This window comes from Chanos chanos, chromosome 2, assembly GCF_902362185.1.
Source record: "Chanos chanos chromosome 2, fChaCha1.1, whole genome shotgun sequence".
NCBI lineage: Eukaryota > Metazoa > Chordata > Actinopteri > Gonorynchiformes > Chanidae > Chanos > Chanos chanos.
This window is the reverse complement of record NC_044496.1, coordinates 25,356,192-25,377,598: the sequence shown is the minus strand read 5'-3', so window position 1 is coordinate 25,377,598 and position 21,407 is coordinate 25,356,192. Positions and strand designations below refer to the sequence as shown.

The following is a 21,407-nucleotide window of genomic DNA, read 5'->3' as shown; positions in this document are numbered from 1 at the left end:
TCCTTCAGTTTTCCTCTCACTGGCAATCAGCCCAGTGCACAACACACACCACACACAGACACACACACACACACACACACACGCATACACCAACACACACAAACACACACACACACACACACACACACATTCATTCTCCCCATTGTTTATTCCTATGTTTGCCATTACTGTCTCTTTTTCTCATGCACTCTGTTTTGTCTTAGAACAGGTCCACTGGTATTTCACTGGTATTTTGGTATGAGATGCTGCTTATCTCTGTCCATACAATCTCACACCACTACTTTGAAATATGACTAATCAAAACACTCAAAGTTGAGGATACACATATCAGTGACACTTGGGTAAGTTTAGTAAGCTGAGTAATAATTGCAAGGGTTATGAACAGGATGTTTTTGACAATCATGAAGTTTCAAAAAAAGCTTCGAGGTTCAGAAAACAATTATCCATAGTTATGTTTTGTTTAAGACAAACCAGCACATTTGCACTATTTTGTCTGTTTTTCAAATCACTTTTTCTCTAGTGACCAATCCAGAGACTGGAGGCAAAGCCTACATGCATGGCTTCCCCTAATGCTTACCGTATTGCTGAACACTCTCTGCAGAGTGTGTGGAACCTATGCCAGCCAAGCAGAGCTGGAGAGAGAGCCTGTAAAAGCAGCCCATTGGAGGAGGGGTATACTTAAAATTACAACTCTCCAGTTTTCTTTTGTGGTGAGATAAATTTCAGCACAGTCAGCTATATATCACATACCTCTTTACTCTTTCAGAGATACACATTTCTCTCTTTCCCTTTCCTCTTTGCTTTTATGCTTCACTATCAACAGCCATCCTTCTCCTCTCTGAGCCTGATTAAAACATGCATGAATGGTGGAAATCGGATTATGTAATTAACAAAAGCTTACATAATTGCTTAAAAAAGTTTACATTTTCAAATTTATTGTTTTAAAGCGCAATGCTTCGGTCAGCCACATGACTGATTAAAGCTCACAGAACAGTCAAGGGACAAGTTGGACAAATGAATGGAAACAATGGAAAAAAGAGAAGTCACCTTTTATATCTAAAACAGTTTCAGTTGTTTTTAGAACTCTGCTATATTTTGTGATTGAGTTGGAACCCTCCACACTTTAGTGTGCAGTGAAATGTTCAGTGATTCTCTCTCTCTCTCTCTCTTTCTCTCCTATTCATATGTAGGAAAGATCCAAGACTCACATTGCTGACCGATGTGATACACATGCTAAAACAGCCTTCCCTCTCTTGCTTGAGTGCAATCCTTTATCTATTTAAGAAAGAAAATCATTGTGCTTTGGGAATGCTGTATGTTACACCTACACAGTGAGACAATGTTCAAGCCAACTTTTTCTCCCCTGCTTTTCTCTGGTGGATTGAGTTGATAAATTATGTTAGCAGAAATTATTATCAGATCAGTAGTCCATAATACAGGTAGCTAACATCTAATGTAAACACTGGGGTTCTATTTTATGGAATATTAGTTGTACTGGCCATAATCATTTGGACTGACCATCAAAGTGCATTTAGCAATGTGGTTACTCATGGTGCAAATTACAATAAATTAATCATTTTCTAAATGTTTCTGATTGTGGAAATGATGAAGAGAAGATGTAATATAATAGTTAATTTCAACATACTTTTTTTATTTTTATGATTTTTTTTCCGCTTCATAATAATCGAGTGTAATTCTACCATTGAAAACTATAGTATTTCTTAAATTGCCCTTTTAAAACCGTCCCCACCACCAAAGCGTTACCCTTTTAAACCGGGATTGGAATTATGGCGTTCAGCCGCTAGGGAAAGGCGGAGTGGATTTTTCTTTTTTCAACACAGGAGGGAGGGGGTGAGACAGGAATGAAAGCTTACTTGGTGTTGCGCGAGGCAGGTTGGGCTTCGGTCGCGAATCAATCTAAACGGTCCAGAGCTTCGGAGGACTGTCGAAAATTAACAGGGATTCGCACTTTTGAGTGATTATCAAACGTATGCATAAGAGCAGAAAATGCAGTAGTGGAAACCGTGCGCAATTTTGTGCTTAGTTTTCTGGTATCTAATGAGAAGAAAGATGAGCCCGGGTTACTGATTGGAGTTGACAAGCCCGCTCCACAACTATATCCACTCTTCCACCCCCTCTCTCCCAAACCAGGAAATCGAAGAGGTGTTCTCGCCCCTTGATAAACTCATACCCCTTTGTGGGGCGATAGATGAGTCGTACATCGATAACGTAGATTTTAATTTTGTTTTTTTTCTTTGTTACTGTGGGCTTAAATCTGAAGCCGACAACTCAACGACGGGAAGGATCTGCACTCTCACCGAACAATGAGGTAAAGCGGGTCAAATGAGATTTGTCTACGCTTTTGTGCTCATGTTGTTTGGGAAACAGCTACAGTAGGCTACACTACACGGTTTCTATTGCACTGGCTATGCGCGCGGAGCGACGTTATAAATAATTGTGTGGTATAGCCGCAAGTTTTTAGCTGGAGGGTTTTTTTCAGTTGGTTTGTCTCATTGCCTAGTAATGCGAAAGTGCGGTCTGTGTTTCGTATTTTTAGTCCTTTGGTGTTTAGACCATCAAAGCGTGAATGGGGCTGACTCGAAAGGCATTTATGGATACAAAGTGTCCAATCAAGTGTAGCATTATGTGAATGTGTTGACGGAGATTTTGTAATGCTCTTAGAAGCGAGAGAGATTGCCATTATCCATGCACTGTCTGTCGAAATGACAGACACTTGCAAAGTTTTGTTGTCTTAGTGTTTCTCCTACTATTTGTTGATTTAGTCATTTAAAGTGTTGCCGAATTTTAGGATTTCAGGATTGGCATTTTACGGAAGTTGAATTGCTGCACTGTTGTTTTGCTTGCGAAATTGCATTTGTTGCATGTATTAATGTTGGTCATAGAGGAAGGCTGTACAATTTTGGATTCACTCTATCCGAGGAATCTGCAAATTGTACAGAACCAAAGGGAAAGAACCAATGTTCACACAAACTCGGGGATGAGGTGGGATTTCTGTGTACAGTATGTAGTTTTAACCCCAGGTAAGCTGTCAAGTGACAGTGACTTACCTGGCACTTTGCACCACGTAGCTACCCTCTTTGTGATCCCTCCTCCCTCTTCTGGGAGTTGGCCCGGGCTATACCCGGAACTACATTTGCGCCATTTATGGAGTACTCAAGCCTGCGAATTCCACATCCTGTCGCAGCCTGTGAAGTTTCTTATTTTGAAGCCTCCGTTCTTTGCCCTGCCATCCCTGGAATGTTGTTTTTCTCAAATTCAGACGAAATGAACCTAGCGCCTTAATGCACAGAGTCTTAGTTTATGATGTTAGAAATGGAACAATCTTAGTGAAAAATACTAAACCCTGGATCTTTTCTTTCTTATTATTCCTTTTAACTCAGTCATCCAGTACAAGAAGTTCCTTATCAAACTATCGCCGAGTACAATTTCAAGCCGAAAGGCAAGGCTGATAAAGGCAGCTGTAACCACATTCACTTCAGTCAGCCATTTCTTATGCTGCTTGTCCCTTGTGGATTTCCAAAGCGTAGAGTATGCAAATTTCTTTTCAATATCCGTGACTGGCAGTTTACAGTTTATTGAGTTTGTTAAGAGAGAAAAGAACCATTGTTACACGTATTGGTTGCTCTATCCACTCAAACGGGCTCTGTCGGCGGTGCTGAAATGCATGCCCTCCTAAAGAGGGTTCACCACACTGGTCAGGTTTGCATAATAGGTGAAAAAAATGGAATGTTGTCACATTTACAAGTGCATTGTCCTGCACCGCGTTTGCAGATGTCAACACCGGAGCGTGATAGAGTAGGTCAAAAGCTCAGCTTGATTGGTCGAACTCGGCAGTCCAACAATTGGCAACCTGAACTGACCCAGTCACAAAGATGGTCCAAATCTGCAGCCCAGCAATCCCAACATGTTTCAGCAGTCCATAAGCAATAGTGCAGGCTCAACCATACAATTCTAATTTAAAGACTGTTTGACCTAGGAGTTTGAGTAAGAACAGGTCAAACCATGTTTTGTTTTTTTCTGGTTTTGTTTTGTTTTTTATTACCCTCATTCAAAACACGGCATGAATTTTGGCATTCTGGTCAGGTTATTCCTGTGTGTGTCCTGTCTGTCACTCAGGAAGTGCATCATGCTCTGATGAATGTCAGTGCTGTGACTCACTTGTGTTATCAGGCTGGTGCCTGCTGTGACTTGTCTACAGAATCAAAAAGATTAACCCCATGGCAGTCCAGGCTTCAGGGTAGGGCCCTGGCACTGTCCAAGTGCATTTTGTCGTTCCCTGAGGCTTGTTGCTATGAGAGCATATAAATGCGCAACTTACTGTCACCATTTTGTCCATTATGTCCCTGATTATCTGAGAGAGTGAGTATCAAATAATGCAATATCCAAAAGGGCAGCTGACTCATTTATGCACCAACTACATTTGCTAAGAATTGAGAAATGGCTCCAGCATAAGGAAGTCACAGTCAAGTGGATTATTGGTGGTGGGACACGCAACGTCAAGTCTTGTTGCTCTGAAATCTGAATTATTTTCTTGATCTCCAAAAAGATTGATTGATTGTTCTCTGGATTAATAAGATATATCGATCATAAATTGCTAGCAGAATTGTCTTAAATTCTTGCAGTACCTGAGCAGGTAACTAAAAGGTTAACAGTGTGTATTAGAACACCAAGCTATCTGCAGTTTAAGGTCAGTGGGTTTTTATTGTTTTGCTGACACTTGTGTCAGAGCCAACAGAGTCATCTGGGTGAGGAGACTCAGGATTGGGCATGTCTAACCTGGTTTCTGTCAGTCCATGGGTGGAATGCTGGAAATGGTGTTCATTTCTTAGGAAATACCTTTTCTAATGAAATGGTCTACTGGAAACAAGACCTCACAAAAAGAGAAATGTGTCTCTCAGAAGCATGCATTCGCTTCGCCTTTTAATTCATTAAACTGGCCTCAGTTTTAGTCCCATAGATCCAAACCTGGTATGTATCATGTCTAAGCACTATGTCTAAGCACTATGTCAAAGCCCTAAAGCTCAGTGTGTCAGAGTGTGTCATATTGTGCTCAGCTTCCCAGTCATCAGGGATCCAGACTGGTAAAGAAAAAGAAACAGAGCCTGCAGGCATGTAGGTCTCCTGTTCTTACACACCGATTACTGTTGACCTTATGACCCGCAGACAAACACCTTACTCTTGCTTGTGATATGAAGGCGAGACACTAAGTTGTGAGGTTATTGTCATCGCTATATATCCACATGTTTGAATTTGTATGACACAGACTGAACAAACCAAAGTTGTCCCCAGGATTTACAAACAAGCTTAAAAATGCACTGATTTGATCAGTGTTCTTGAATTCTCAAATAGAGACAGAGCATCTGCTTTGAATAAGCATAACAATTTGAGCCTTTTTAGATAGTGTTTTAGTTATAAATGCCGTATTTTAAACCATAAGTGACTAGGATACCCTGCTGGAAGTTCCTTTGAAATTTAATCATCATAGTTCTGTGTCGTAAAACAAGACACTCCCCCGAACATCAACAACTGTGAGATGAAGAATGAGATGCATTACTCAACACCAAATGTGACTTTCTGTGACAGTGCAACCTGGGAAGTCCCAGGGGGACATTTTTGAGGAGGAACTGAAGTAGCTAAAATTGAACTGGCCATTACCCCATCTGTCCCTGTGACATTTCCTGTACTTTTATTTCCATTAGATATTTTAAAAAAACCAACTTAATAGCAATGTAGCCCTGTTCTTTATACATGCACTTCTGCTTGCCCTCATTGCCCTCGCGCGCTGGCAAAAGCTTGGCATTCTGCCCACCCTACAATGGTTAGTTAAATTACTGGGCTTCTTACGAAGCTTTTTCCATGCTTTAACTCTTCTGTAATTGGTCCACCAAACTCCTCAAGTGTTTTCCAGTGAATCTTAATGCAACCCCAGCTCAGGATTAGTGACACAAGTTGCCACAAGAGTTACATAATTCATAAAATCCTCTATTGTTCATTCTTGGCAGAATCCATCTGAATGGTTGCTTTTATTTTTCTTAACAGGTCTTGACTTGACAAAATGGAAACATTGATGATTTTTTTTTTAACGCCTCCCAAAATCCAAACCTACATTGCCCTGTTAGAGTAGAAACTTTGGAATCTATTTCTTGCTGTCATTGTAAGCTTCGGTCTGCTGAATGTGCAGTTGGTAAACAGGAAGCCACAGTTGGGTGGTCATGGACCATTCACCCAAAAAAATATCTTTTGCCTTCTTGCCCTGTGGCACACCCATAGTGTTGACCATCCCAGCATTCTGCCCACTGTGCTGTGCTCCTCTGCTATGTTTCGGTGGGAGCTGAAATGAAGACTGCATTGTTAATCACCCACAGATGATTGATGCTCTCTCTCTGGATATTTCAAAACAAAAGTTCATTTGGAACATTTAGTTCTTCATTTCGTAAAGCGGTCCTCACAGACTCTTCCAGAATTCTCCGGCACGGAATGCCTCTACCCACCTATAGCATTCTTTTCTTCACGTGGATTTGGAGAGGCTGACAGTTAAAGTTATGAGGGATCCTCTCGGGAGATGGGCCTTAATCGATTCCACAGCCTAACCTTCAAAGATGATGGCTGAGTCTGCTTTTTCAAAAAAAAAAAAAAAAAACTTGGCTGAACCTGTAATATTCGTGCTGTGGAGAGCTGCGGCCCAGCTAAACATTCTCGCACTGATTACCCAAAAAGAACTCGAAACGTGAAAGATGCAAACGGTCATATTGGCCCCAGAGCAACCGCTCTGAAAGTTCGCCTGATAACCAAATATGGTTTGTTAAAATCAGAGATGGTGAAACCATACGTGTCTTTTCTAACAGATGCCGTAATGACTAAGAACTCAGCTAAGAATGGTCCTCTGAAATGCCAGAGACAGTGCTCTTAGACACTGAGTGGTTATAATGCAGTCTAATGGAGCCTGTGGTAAAATGTTTTTTTTGATTGAGAGGTAGTCAGGGGATATCGCTCTGAAACATGCTGGGGTAGCGTAAATCCTGTTTATATGTGTGACGTCCCTGTGGACAGAAATAACACAGTAAGCATGTTTGAATGGAGGCTGGCCACATTTTGTCCATAGATGAATGCCTTTTTATTAATTTGGTTTTCTTATCACATATGATGGGACTTTTTCATCTGCCTTTTTTTTTTATAAACCTATTAAAAATTGGAATGTGAGTATTTTAGAGTTGTGTAGGTAAGACGAGAATATGGTTTCGGAATGCTTTCAAGGTTAGAGTGGCAAAGGATTTGTGAACAGCTCCAGAAGACTTCCATCCGAGTAAAATTAAATAAAATTCATTTCGGGGTGAAGTGTCTTTGTCTGGTCTGTGCTCCGTGGATGGTCGTTGTGTCCATGCCAGAGGCTTTTCTTGCCCGTCTGCGGACCTCCAATAAAGGAAAGAATTAGCTGAATTATGAACGCCAAAGGAATTCAATATAAAAATTTCCATCTCAATCCCTTTTATGATGAAACCAAAGCGCCCCTGGTGTTTTCTTTTCTTTTTTTTTAAAGATGGGAAGAATGGAACATGTTAGGACAGCAGAGAGACATTGGATTTGCTGTCTCATCATCCGACCCCCAACCCCCCCTCCCACCCGGCGCTCCTCAGCAGACCAGCCTGTCTGAGGGATGCCTCTCTGGGGAAGTGTCTCTGTCTGTGAGGTTGTGCTTGAACCTGTAAAAGGAATCAAGGGGAGAAACATTCTGTTTTATTTGACTGTCCACATATGGCCTTGCTACACGGCAGCCTTAGATCAGCAGGGAAAGATTCTGTGCTTCGTTCCTTTCTCTTCCTTGTGAAGTGGTCAGGCCGTTAAAGATCTTAATGTTTGGGAAACAGTCTCTCTGTTTGCACAAGTTGTTCAATACAATGTGTTACTATTTTTAGGGCTTCTCAACACAGTCCAACAAAGAACACTTGACATAATTAAGATCTTACACAGAGAGACAGAGAGAGAGAGAATGAAAAAAAGAGAAAAGGAACTTTATAAATAGTGACAAAAAGGGAGAACACATAGCTAGGATGATCTGCATGCCGTACACAGTCTTTCCGATTGCGATGGCAAACGCTGTAGCCTGCAGCAGCTAAAACAGCAAGCTAGGACCTGTTAGGAGAACAGACAGAAGAGAAAAGGGTGAAAGTCACCAAACCTGGAGTGAGGAAAAGCAACCAGAAATCTACAACTAACATGATTCAGTCTTTTGGTTGTGTCAACTTCCATCACAAAGAACCAAACTTGCAGGGAAATGCAAATGCACTCAGTGTATTCAAATGCCTCCTGAGAGTCTTTTTGCAGGCTGTTTATCAGAGTCACCATATCCATACTTCCCTCATGTAGTTTGCATCATGAATTACATATCCTTCGATGCATTATGCATATGAAGGCCTCAATTCAAACAGCTAAATCTGGAAGGCGAGTAAAAGACGTATGTGTGACAGTGTTCTGAAAAGCTCTGGGGGGGGGGGGGGGGGGGGGGGGGGGGCGTTAAATGTGACTGAACTCTCCATGTCTCTTTTGGCTCATTTATGAGAAGCAAACATGCAATTGTAAAACGATTAGCATGGCTTTGCCTCGCTGGTTTCACTCTCTTTAGACAGAAGCTGCCTGTTAATGCTTTTCCCAGGTCACTGATTGTAACAACACCATATCTGAACCTTACCTTACCTTACAGACAAAAGCTAAAACTGACCACAAAACAGTTCTTCAGAATAGCTGTGACCAAGCTGCACTCACCAGCATCCTGCCTGCACAGGGAGACCCAGAACCCTCTGTGCCTATGTGCTAAACTAGGATCCCACTGTCATGTTCAGGCCTCAGCAACTGGGTCTATGCAGATTTTCTACCTTGTACAGTTCTTGCAGAGAGTGATTTCTCAAAGCCAAATGATTACAGAGAATTCTTTTAAGCTTCAATTTTATGAAAATACATGAGTCTTTGTCCACTGTTGTAAAATTGACTTTACTTTATATCTGAAGTCTTTTTTTTTTTGGTGTTTGTTGTTTTTTAATAGTCTGTTGTTGACCGTTCCACATTTTTGTATCTTCAGTCTCCACTCCAGTCTAGATACGTGAGTTTTGACTGGATGTTGAATGGCCCTTTTCTGGTTATATAGAATCACCACCCATTGGCTGAGAGCCTTTGACTCTATGAGGTCACAAATAGCCATGCTCTCATGCTGTTCTTAGAATGGTTTCAGTAAGCACTAAGTGCTCATTATCCCTTCCACTATATATACCATTACCGATGCACCATTATGGCTAAAGAGACATTTTAAACAGGGTGATCTCAGTCTAGAACCTCATCTTAAAACTCCATTATGGCTTTAGACATCACTTTTGTGGAGGCCCACATTTAGAAAGTCTTCAGATATATGTTTGTAAGCATGAATTGACAGTTGACAGAAAGATCAGTTGCCTTCTGGTTATGAAAAGACTCAGGTTCATTTATGGTTACCTTGTATTGTTTTTTCTTACCCTCCAGAATGTCGCGTGTCAGCTCTTGAGTTATTTTCCATTCTTGACTGGACTGGCTTGTCGAGACACGGTTTAACTTTGCTCCTGTAATTTAGATTTGCCTCCTGTGTGAGCTGCACCCCCCCCCCCCCCCCCCCATTGGCTCTCTCTCTGTCTCTCTGTCTCTCCCCTTAATCTGCCATTAGATCAGCCATCCCCCATCTACTGTTGCATCTTAACTGAGGAAAAGATCAATAAACGGGGGTTCGACTCGGTCTGTTAAAGCTTTGAAGAAACAGCTTGAGTGTCCAAATCTGTTTTTACCACAAAGTTTCAGAATGGCCAGGTAAACAGTACACGAGAGAGAGACAAGAGCGAGAAAGAGAGATACAGTGTTTTAGAGTAAGACCGGGAGAAAAAGATTAGTGGGCCTGACTCTACTTGTTACCACTCTCAGGGCAGCTATGCACACAGCCTTATACAGACATTTCTTCGAGCGTGCTCCCAGCCTTTGACTGCAGTTTCCTGTTAACTCCTAAGTGACTGAAACAGGACTGCCATTCTGGCTCTTAGGACAGGAACTATTCCAGTCTCCTCCATCAACTTTTGAAAGCCTTGAGATGCTTTTATTTACATTTGGGCTTGTCTGAGTACTTCTGTGTTTATTCCCATTACATGCTTGGGGCGTTAGCCTGGGTTAGGTGATACGGTTACACAATCAATTCCACGTTAGTCAGAAACCCTTTTCTTTCACGCAGTCAGAGGTGTTGACTACCATTTGGATTTGAACACTTTGTTTCCTGCCTCACATTTTGGGACTTAGCCTCTTGATCACAAGGGCTGTTTTTATAACATGGTCCTGAATTTATGACATGTCTATGAATGCCTACGATTTTAATGGGCTGTTTAAACTTGTTTTGTCAGACTTAGTTTATAGAATTATGAGATTTATTGTTCCCTGTACTTTTATAATCTAATGATTTTTACAGGAAAATATTACTTGTTTTGTTAACAGGCATGTAATGGCCTCTCTATGCTGAATCAACCTCAGTGTGTGTTTGAGAGTGTGAAAGGGAGTGTGTGTGATGCATGTGATTTATCTAACTGCAAATGTCCAGTGTGCATAGTCACTCATGTGAGTTTAAAGTGTGTGTGTGCATCTAACTTTCTTGGCATTAATAATTCACTCCACACTCTCGGTTTCTCTCCCAGTTACAGTATTCACTCTGCTATTAAAAATTCATCCGTTTCCCAGTAACACAGTGTCCTGGTCCTTCATCTCACATGGACAGATTCTTACCACCCCCCCCCCCCCCATCTTCATAACCTGACTTTTTTTTATCCTTCTATCATTTCTTTCATCCCTTTTCTCATTTTTCCTCCATCTGATTAGTTTAAGCTCCCCCAGCCTGTAGTCACCAACATCTGGGCTTAAGTACAGTTTAAAAGTATGTGTGTGTGTGTGTGTGTGTGTGTGTGTGTGTGTCCTTGCATACGCTGTTCCAGCAGTACATCAGTCCTTATTAGGCAGTAGTGGATGCAGGAAGTGGGTTGTGGCTATGGAGCATTGTCATGGGAAGTGGGAGATTGAATCATAGTCTGGGGCAGGGGGGAGAGAGAGAGAGATAGAAAAGGAGTAGGAAGAAAAAGAAGAAGGAATAAAGTATGACAGGTTAGAGGAGTGCTTTCAAGAGTCATGTGTAATGCCCATTCATATCCTTCAGCCCCCCACTCTCTCTCTCTCTCTCTCTCTCTCCCTATCTTACTCTCAGAGCGAAACTAGTCTGGTATTAACCGAGTCAGCCTGATAGTATGCAGTGAGTGTGACCATAAAGCAGTTTTGACCAAACCGGCATGTTCAGGAATGTAAACATTATGTCAGAACAGGAAGGTTTATGTGATTCGCTTGTGTTTGGGGTCTTTCTCTGGAGATCTGGCCTCTAAAGTAGAGCCAGAGTATGAAGTACACAGAGGTTCCTGTGTCATCTTCCCTGGTCTTTCGGTGTGCCATCCCCTGTGTCTCTGTGTGTGGATGTGTTATAGAAGTATAGCAGAAGGAGAGCTTCCATCAGAATTTGAGGAGCTTCTTATGACAGGTCTGTGACTGCCTGAATTTAAATGTGTTTTTAGGCTCCTGTGTTATCTGAGGAGGTGTGTGCTAGTTTTTGAGAGGATTTCCCTTTCATTCTTTCACATAAGCTAAGTGTCTGTGTCTGTGTGGCAGAGAGAGAGAAAGAGAAAATAGAGGTGGTGTGCAGGTGGGAGGTTCTAGAACCTGCTCTTTCTCCTGCATGCACTCCTGAGTACCGGAACACACGAGCACTTCCTGGCTTTGTCTGGCTGCATCGCTGCTCGCCACTCAACTCGTTTTGGTGCTGACAGATTTCTTCTTCTAATTTGCACATTGCTGTCTCTCTCTCTCTCTCTCTCTTGCTACATTACTCTCTACCTCACTCCTCTCTCACTCTGTCCTCACTCTCTCCTCAGTTCTGTTTTTCCTTGCTCTTACAGATACCTTTGAACACCTGAGTGAATGTGTCTGTAAACTCTTGTGTTAATCTTTCATTCCATTAACTGTGTGAGAGATTGGATTGAGTGCATCATCACTTGCTTGTGTTTATTCTAAGTGAGCTGGTGACTGGTTAAGTTAAAGCTTACTCTGAGCAGGCTGTCTATCCTGCAGTGATCTATGCATAACTATTGTCATAAAATAGAAAAATCTGCAAAGTTTGTACCTTCTGTCCTGCAGGACAGCTGAACTGTGTATTTTAATCTATCTTATCTGTCTGTCTCTCTCTTTTGCCCTCAGTGAGTCGAGTATTTGCCAGGCACGTGCCACGGTGATGGTCTATGATGATGCCAATAAGAAGTGGCTCCCGGCAGGCACGGGGCCTCAGTGCTTCAGCAGGGTGCAGATCTACCACAACCCCAGCAACAACGCCTTCAGAGTGGTGGGCCGCAAGATGCAAACCGATCAACAGGTGTCTGTCTGTCTATGTGTCTGTCTGTGCCTGTGCCTGTGCCTGTGCGTGTGCGTGTGTGTGTCTGTGTCTCTCTGCGTATATGTCTGGGTGGGTGTCTGTTAGACGTAAATGTCTGACTGCTAATCTGAAAGCGAAACTACACTGAGTTTTTGGATTTCTAAGGGAAGCTGTAGCGCTTCCCTCCTCATTCCTTTTAAGGGAGAATTTGCATTGTCGGTGTCTTTTCTTTAAATAACATCTCTCAGCTTGGTCCAATTATCTCTTCTCACCTCTCTTAGTCTGTGCCATATTCTCTCATTTCTCCCAATTTCCATTCATGCTTATTGCTTAAACTACATACCACCTTGTCTCTCTCCTTCCCTCCTTTCTCTGTGTCTCCCCCATATGACTTTTTCTTTCTCTCCCTCTTTCACCCGCTCCTTTATCCAAATACACACATGCACATGTTCCCCAGAGATATATCTCAAAGTGGATGTCCTTTCCTGAGAGATTGTTGGAAAGCTCAACCATTTCCTGTAACAATTAAAGGAGGTTGTTCCCCCCTTCACCACATCTCTCCCTCTCCACATTCTCTGCCTCTGTCTGCCTGTAGATCTGTGTTTCCTCATTCAGACGCTCTGCCAACGACTGGACGTCTCTCTTGGTGTCTTTCGTCCCAGACTTCCTTTCTCTGGTAGTGTCATGCCTTGCTCTCTTTCTTCTCTCTTATCTTCACACCCTGTTTTTACTGCTCTCTTTCTTGTTGCTGATCTGTTCTTTTACATTTTTAGATCCCTCTCGCCTTCTCTCTCACTCACTCTCTGTGTCCTTATTTTAACTGGTCAGCGGCTGTGCTGTGTCAGGGTGACTGACTGCCTGAGTTCAACTCATCTTGTTTTGGATGTTGGCTCTCTCCTCTGTTCTCTGGCATTCAGGGTTGTAAAACAAACAGAGAAGTGAGGCGTCAGCACATTCACATGGAGCGAGCGGGCACGCGCACACACACACACACACACACACACACACAGAGCTCTCGACATGTGCAGACATTTGCGATAGGCAGGCCTGTCCCAGTACTGACACAATAGTGGCACCACCTGCTGGACATAATAACTGCACTCTGTCATGACCAAACTGGTGCAGAACAGACAGACCTGTAAAGCTCCATTACAGGATTTCTGTAACATTTACAGAACTTGACAGATATTTCAAAGTGATGAGCAACAGGTTAGGGTTCACCAAGAACACAGCTTTTTATACAAATGGTGGCAGCATGCTTACGCATCATGTGTATGCTTTTTTTTTTTCTTTTTTTTTTTTTTTTAGCAAATGCTGTATATACATGTAATACAGTCCAGTTAAGTGGCAATGTTTCAGTGACCAGGTGAATATGACGTATCACTATGTGCTGTTTCAAATGAAACGGTGACTGCTCGTGCTGAGAGAAATACTTCTGTGCTGAGAGAAATACTGCATTTTCTGTAATCTGAAATACCTCTCACACAGGTTGTTACACTGAGGTGAAACACACTGAAATCATCAGCTCTCCACTGAGGAAGAGGTGGTCTGGCCAACAAAATCTGTTATTTAGGCAGACAGCTGGTGTGACAATAGGCATCATTGTGTGGACAAGTCATATTAATTTATTGGAGACTCATATGGATGTGACCATGTATCAAGGCATGTTTTGAGAAATGTGCTCTTTTTCCTGTAGGTGGTGATAAATTGTCCAATCGTGAGAGGGCTAAAGTACAACCAGGCCACACCCAATTTTCACCAGTGGCGAGATGCGCGGCAGGTTTGGGGACTGAACTTTGGCAGTAAAGAAGACGCAGCTTTGTTTGCTAATGGCATGATGCATGCTCTGGATGTCCTCAACTCCATGCCTGACACAGGTAATGACACACAAACACTCGCACACAAAATAAAACAGACAAAATAAAAACTACACTGAACTCTGTGAGAGTCCCAGATGAAAATAACATTATTAATGCTTTGTTTCAAGGGTACTCCTCCCTCACCCGGCCAGTGTCAAATGGACCATCGCCAGAGGAGCTGGAACAGCAGAGAAGGTGTGTGTGTATGTCTGTCTGTGTCTGTGTGTGTCTGTTAAGGGGGCTGTATGTTCCAGGTGGGAGTGTGAGTTGATATCTTTGTGGTCTTTCTGGTGTTCAGACAGATGACAGGCCTAATCTGCCCAGCTGAACTCTGTAGTTGTCAGTTGAATGAATATGTCTGTTTCTGAATATATGTCAGAGTCTCTCTCTCCACACACACACACACACTCTCTCACACACACGCACACACACACACACGCGCACGCACACACACACACACACACACACACACACACACGGAGGGAGGCAGATGCTATCAAAGGATTTGCTGGCATTATCGTTGCTGTCTTTAGCTCTTTGTCAGGCCCAGAGGTGAAAGGTCAAAAGCAAGAGTCAAGACTTGTGTTGTTTAAATCCCTTCTTCCACTTAATCTCCCTTTTCTCTCTCCCTTCTTTATCTACTTTTTTTTCTGCCTTTTCCTCTCTGACCATTTGACCCCACATTTAAACTGGAAATTTCAATTGTGTTGTGATGTCTTTTACATTAGGATAGTGTCAAATAATGAGGATAGAGTTTCTGACTGGGAAACATGACAGTCTGTCTGTTCTGAGAGCCAGAGAAACATGCTCAGACATGGGCACTGATTGGAGAGCAGTCTTTGTTGTCCCTTCTTCTTTTCCCCTAATTGATTTCTTGGCAGTTCTCCACTTGTCAGGGCGATCGACCTGGGCCAGTGTGTAATGTTACTCTGCATCACCACTGATCAGAGCTGAGCAGACCAGTCAGCCTAGCTCTGAGAAAGGAATGAGAAAGAGAATGATGCAAAGAATGAAAGAATTCACATTTATACACCCATCTAGACAATTAAACTCTGCTCTCCGAATGAACATATGTCAGAGGCAGTAATTCTGTGCACACGCATATTATTGCCACACAGTAAATGGATATAATCATTTTGCATACTACAGCCTAAATACCCATATGTATTGTTCATGGAACTATGATTCGGTGATTTGTGACTATTGTTTTTGTTTTGTTTTTATCATTGTTGTTTTTCCCTGTAACAGGACAGGGCTGTGTTTTCAAAATGGACACACTTTCAATACCTGGAGTTTAATACTCATACACACAGTTTTGCTGCCTCTGTTGTTATGGTTACCTTGATAAAATGCCCGACTGGAGCTGGCTGACTCATGCTTCTACTTGACTGAAATATTCAGTATGTTTTTATGGGTTACTTGACTTGACATGAAGCTTGTCATTATGGGGCTGGTAGAGCTGTTGCAGAGCAGTGTTCATGCACAGAGGCATGTGTTTATGTGCATGTGATTATGTCAGCCTTTTGTTTGTTTGTTTGTTTTTCTGTTCATCCTAATCTGTGTGCATTTGATCTCTCTAGATTAGAGCAGCAGAGAATTGAACAACAAGAGAGAGAGAGACAAGAAAGAGAAAGACAGGAGCGAGAGAGACTGGAGAGAGAGCGACAGGCTGCTGCTGGTCAGTGTCTAATACATTCCTTCTTTCATGATGGTTAATTGAGCCCATCCAAGCAGTTGTATGTCATTCTCTCATTTTTTCCCCCAAAGTAGTGTTCTGGATGAGTAGTCAGTGATATACATTAGGTGTGCTACAGTGTGACAGAAAGCTCTGCACATTTGAGAGAATTTAATGAAGTGTGACAGAACATCAGAATTCAGTGAACACCATCCTTTAGTCGTCTTCATTCAATCAGTCTGTCCTGGTCAGTCATGCACTCACTTACACTCACTGACAGTCTGCGCACCGTCAGCCGGTCTGATAGGCTCGTGAGCCACTTGTCATGTCAAACCGACCGAACTGTCGGGAAAGAGCGGCTGTCGTCATTGTTCGGATACACTGACTCTCTTCTGTTGTTCTGCGACAGCTGTTCCCCCTGCTCCACTTTTGGCCCCTGGAGGCCCTCCAGCTCCCCCTGGGCCCCCACCTCCCCCTGGACCTCCTCCACCCCCGGGACCCCCTCCACTGGGTGGTCCTCCTTCGTCGGGTGGTCCTCCTCCTGCGCCTCCACTGCCTGCCTCAGGAGGAGGAGGAGGAGGAGGTGGAGGAGGAGGAGGTCTTGCTGCTGCTCTGGCGGGAGCCAAACTTCGCAAAGTGCCTAAGGTAATAAAGATATATATAGAGAGAGGGAGAGAAAGGGAGGTACAGGAAAAAGGAGGTGAACTTCATAAAGAAAATAGAAAGAGGGATAAACTGATAAGTGACCAAGTCTGTCCAAGCATACAAAATATATGCTCATATCAACTGAAATTTACTTTGTTTTATGTTTCTAAACATTTTCCCTATATGTAAAAGGTGTTTGTCACTCTACTGCCCCTTACAGGAGGACAGTGGCACTGCCAAGCCAGATGCCAGTCGCAGCAGTGGTTCCTTGCCAGCTGGAGGAGGGGATCTGATGGGTGAAATGAGTGCCATACTTGCACGACGGTGAGTAAGTCAAAAGGGCACTGCCATTTGAATGCCCATGGAGGTCTATATGTGTCTCCACTCTGAGTGACCCTTATTTAGAACGATCTGTAAGTGTTTCTCTTATTTGATAGACATTACATGAGAAACAAAACTTGCATAAGAGATCAAATAAATAATGAAAGGAGCTGATTTGCTCAGATCTGTTTGGTTGGTTCATTTGGAGTTTTCCAGCATCGTTAGGCCTGTCATTTCGTAAGCAGATTCTTGATTTAGATTTTGTTTACTCCACTTATCTGCAAGTGCCCTGCATGATGATTTTGATATTGAAAAGTATCAAAGACTCATTGTTGTGTGTCTGTGTCCAACTGTTCAGGAGAAAAGCTGCAGATAAAGGAGAGAAGGTGCCCGCAAAGGCAGAGGAGCCCAGTAATGTAAGCACAGACACATCCTGGACCTTTTGCATAAATACATTGTTTCACAGTCATTTTTTAGAGTCAGAATGATCGCGTTCTTCACTACAGTTCACAGTGAAGGGCACATGATGGATTCTGAATTGTAACACGAACAGTTGTAGAGGGACCAGGGAGCCAAAGTCAAGGAGTTGAAGTTTATTTCAGCTTACAACCTGCGCAGGGAGCCACCTCAAGCATAGGATCAAGAAGTGATGGCCTGACAGTCAAAAAGGCATTGTATGTATACCAGACAGACAGTACAGTCAGCATAAATCAGTCAGTCATGATGTAGACAGAGATGAATAACTTCTACACAGATAGTTACATTGATGATGCCGGGAACTCTAATCTAAAACACAGAACAGACAGTGTCAGGTTTACTTTATGGCTGTCCCCTTCCTGAGAACTAGATGAGCCCTTGTGACGTCATCCCCGGGATAGAGGGGGATGCCTCTGGAGGCAGCTGGAAAGGGCATTACTACTTTACTTTATAAGGAGAAAGTATCTATAGCAAGAGGCTATTTTCTGGGGTACAACAGTGCACTTCAGTTTCACAGGTGGCATAAACAGGAAACCAGCAGTAGTTTGGTTCCATCACCCATATGTGGTGTCGATTATGATAGGTCCTGTCCATGAAATTATGCTCTGAATCATGAAAGGGAAATTATATCTTTTCTCACATTATTGACATTCCCTCCAGCACTGCTGCTATGCATATCGACTGCAGAGTACATTAATTATGAAAAGTAATTTTTTCCCTTGTCAGTCTGTTTGTATCATTTCTCTCTCTTTCCCTCTCATGCACTTCTTCTTCCACCCGACTGTCATTAGGATGACTCAGACACCGCAGGCCAAAGTGGTGAGAACAGCTAGAAGTGTGTGTGTGTATGTGTGTGTGTGTGTGTGTTTCCTGTGTTTGTTTGTGAACATTACTGTGTATTTATCAATATATTTTTTAAATGTTTAAATTTGTTTGTTTCTGGCTAACGTGTTTCTGTCTCTTGTCCATCACAGACACAATAAGGAGACCATGGGAGAAGTCAGCAACCATTCCCAGGTGGGAGTCTGCATAATCCTGTGTGTGTGTGTGTGTGTGTGTGTGTGTGTACCATGACTAGAGTCAGTTTGTTTAAGATTGCATAATATTCCCCTATTTTAGCTTTAGTTGTTGAATGAATATATGTATGAATGTATGAATGAATGAATGAATGAAGGAAGGAAGGAACATAAAAGTGGACCATGTAGGAGGGATGCAGCTTTTAAACTGTGGATGTGTGTGCATTAGACTGGGGCTGTTGATCTCGGTTAAAAGTAGATATGAGACAGAAAGTGAGTGGTGTCTTGTGTAGCCCTAGTCAGAAGTAGAATGCATATGTATTTGTCTCAAACAGGAATAACTCAGTGCCCAGGAGCATGGATTCCCTCTCCCCCTCTCCCTCTCTCAGGTAGCTCTCTCTTAGCTCGCGCTTCTTGCCCTTGAGCCACAGTAGCGTGGCCACAGCCCCGGCTTGTACACCTACACACACACACACACACACACACACACACACACACACACACTCACAAACACACACACACACACACACAAACATTCTCTGTAAGCAAGACTGTGGCTCCTTAATGCTAGTGTACAGGTGATTTCGCTACTCTACGATCTTGAGGATATTTATACTGATCTGCATGCATGCAGGAGCTTATACATATACTGATAGCAGTCTTTCTAGGTCACGTAAAAATCTATTAGCCACAGCGTGTAAATTACTGGAGTCTGCTGTTGTTCTGTGGGGATTATTGACTTCTGCTTTCATTGGCTGTCTCCAGGTTATTCAGTGGTATGGTCAGTGCTGGTGTGGCTTGTTTGAATGTTTGGATTTTGTTGCAGTTCCAAAAGTGTCCACCAGAGGGATCTCTGTTAAATATTTCCGTCATGTGCTTCTTACACCTCATTGAACTCTTGTGCTGACACAATGTTCCTCGAAACCTTGACATAAGTCTCAAAAACAAACCATAAATTTTTTTAATTCTTCTTCATTTCTGATAGCTATCTGAATGTGGAATATTTCCCTCCCTTGGTGGCATGATCGAATGGCATCTAACTGTAGATGGGGATGTGGGCTGCTTTCTACAGAGAAATGTCTTTGAGTGGTGATTTTTGGACATTATTACCATTATCATGGTGATGGGTTGTACAGTTGTCATGGTGTTAGACATGAGGTGTGTTCTGACATTCCTTCTTACAGTTTGGCATTATAATTATATCCTTTCACTTACTGACCACCCTCTTTCTTTTGTTCTTTTCTTCGCTCCCTCTTGCATACTCCTCCAGTCTTTTTTCACTTAATCCCTTTGTGCATTTTTATAGGATGAAGCAAGGGGGTCTCTCAAACGAGACAGAGAGTGGAGAGGAGTCAGAGATGGAGAGAATTAAACAGGTGAAACTCAGCACTACTCGAGTCCTACAAATTGTTATATCCAAAATATGCAGATGTTTGAAGAGAGAATATTCATCGAAATGTATCTGAAAAGTGTGTTTGTGCATCTGTGTGTGTGTTCTGTCTGTAGGAGCTGCTGGAGGAGGTGAGAAAAGAGCTGCAGAAAGTCAAAGACGAAATCATTGGAGGTGAGGAAATCACTCAATTCTGCTACCACACGTTTAATCACAATGTTCTCCATTTACTGGGTTGAACTATTATGGGAATTACTTGAATGAGTAAAAGGAACAGAGCACATGTATATGGTACACTTTGCGGTGCTATACACCTCTTCTCTCTCCACAGCATTTATCCAGGAGTTACAGAAGAGAGGATCCACATAGTCTCACAGCAATGGATGAGAAGGGATGTCCTTCCTTTTCTGAGTAGCGCAGGGATTTCCCCATCTTGTGTACACACACAAACACATACACATACATGCACATGCACACATTCTCGCCAAGTATCCAGGGACATTTACCCACAATCCCTCAACCCATAATGAGGTTCAGTCATATCCAGCTGATCTGCTGCCATTTCTTTCTTCTCTTTTCTTCTCATCTGTCTCGTCATACTCGTCTTTTAGCCTCACATCATCGGAATCAAGCACATATCCCTTCTTCTCCTGACCCCAGCTGCATTAAGCTGTTAACGATTTTGTCATAAGCACCAGTTCTTGCTGAAATTTGACCATATTCAGGGAATACAGCATATCATTCATCCCAATTACTGTAACGGCATCATGCTAGCATGCGCGGCTTTGTGAAGACCCAGGAGCATGACAGGGCACGGCTGCAGGCTATGCCACTGCCCACAGAGGGACACAGCAGCTGGGGATGCAGCCAGATGTGGATTACATCTTATCAGTCAGACTGAAGAGTTGAGATCCATGACGCATATATATATATATATATATATATATATATATATATATATATATGTGTATATTTACACATACACACACACACACACAGATCACTGAGAGAAAGACTGTGTTTCAGACCAGCGTCCCCTCTGAGGACACACACACACACACACACAACAATGAATATAAGAGTTGCAATGAAATGCCAAGGAGTGGGGGAGTGTAGAATGAAAAGGGAATGATGTTCTGATTACATGTGTGTGTGAATGTGTGTGTGTGTTTGCCACTCCGTGTCTGCTGCATGTTTCAGTTTGTATGCCCTCTCCTCTACAGTGGCTCTAAACAGCCCTTCTAGTTCTATCCAATTTTTTTAGGTATGTTTTTCTAACCATTTAGTTATGAAACACTAGAATGGCCACAATCATGTTTGTCTGGTGGCCATGCCAAACTGCCTTGGAAAAAACATATAAATATATAAATATATATATAAGGTATATATATTTGTTTTGAGGGGAAAAAATGTTAGAAGAATGGATATGTTTCTATTTTAATTGAGATGATTGGTGAATGGGGATATTTTTTGTGATTTGACTTTTTTTTTCTTTTAAGAGATTGTTATTTTGGGTTTACAGTTATTATTTTGTTTCTCTTTT

General features: G+C 42.4%; 1 protein-coding gene across 1 annotated transcript; it reads left to right on the top strand.

Annotated features, from left to right (window-relative positions):
• The first annotated feature begins 1,905 nt into the window (after positions 1-1,905).
• On the top strand, positions 1,906-20,763 carry vaspb (vasodilator stimulated phosphoprotein b). The gene is made up of 14 exons (XM_030765956.1): positions 1,906-2,329; positions 12,310-12,481; positions 14,178-14,358; positions 14,469-14,535; positions 15,921-16,018; positions 16,425-16,660; positions 16,881-16,984; positions 17,340-17,397; positions 18,250-18,277; positions 18,433-18,475; positions 18,810-18,863; positions 19,781-19,850; positions 19,981-20,038; positions 20,196-20,763. Exons 1-14 carry the CDS (start codon positions 2,325-2,327, stop codon positions 20,231-20,233), a joined length of 1,212 nt encoding a protein of 403 aa, XP_030621816.1. The 5' UTR covers positions 1,906-2,324; the 3' UTR covers positions 20,234-20,763.
• Positions 20,764-21,407: the final 644 nt, after the last annotated feature.

Bases quoted from the DNA above. Each gene is read 5' to 3' on its own strand.
- vaspb (XM_030765956.1), top strand. The intron at 12,482-14,177 runs GTGTCTGTCTGT...TTTTTCCTGTAG, and splicing joins AGATGCAAACCGATCAACAG to GTGGTGATAAATTGTCCAAT. The intron at 18,864-19,780 runs GTAGCTCTCTCT...GCATTTTTATAG, and splicing joins TCCCCCTCTCCCTCTCTCAG to GATGAAGCAAGGGGGTCTCT.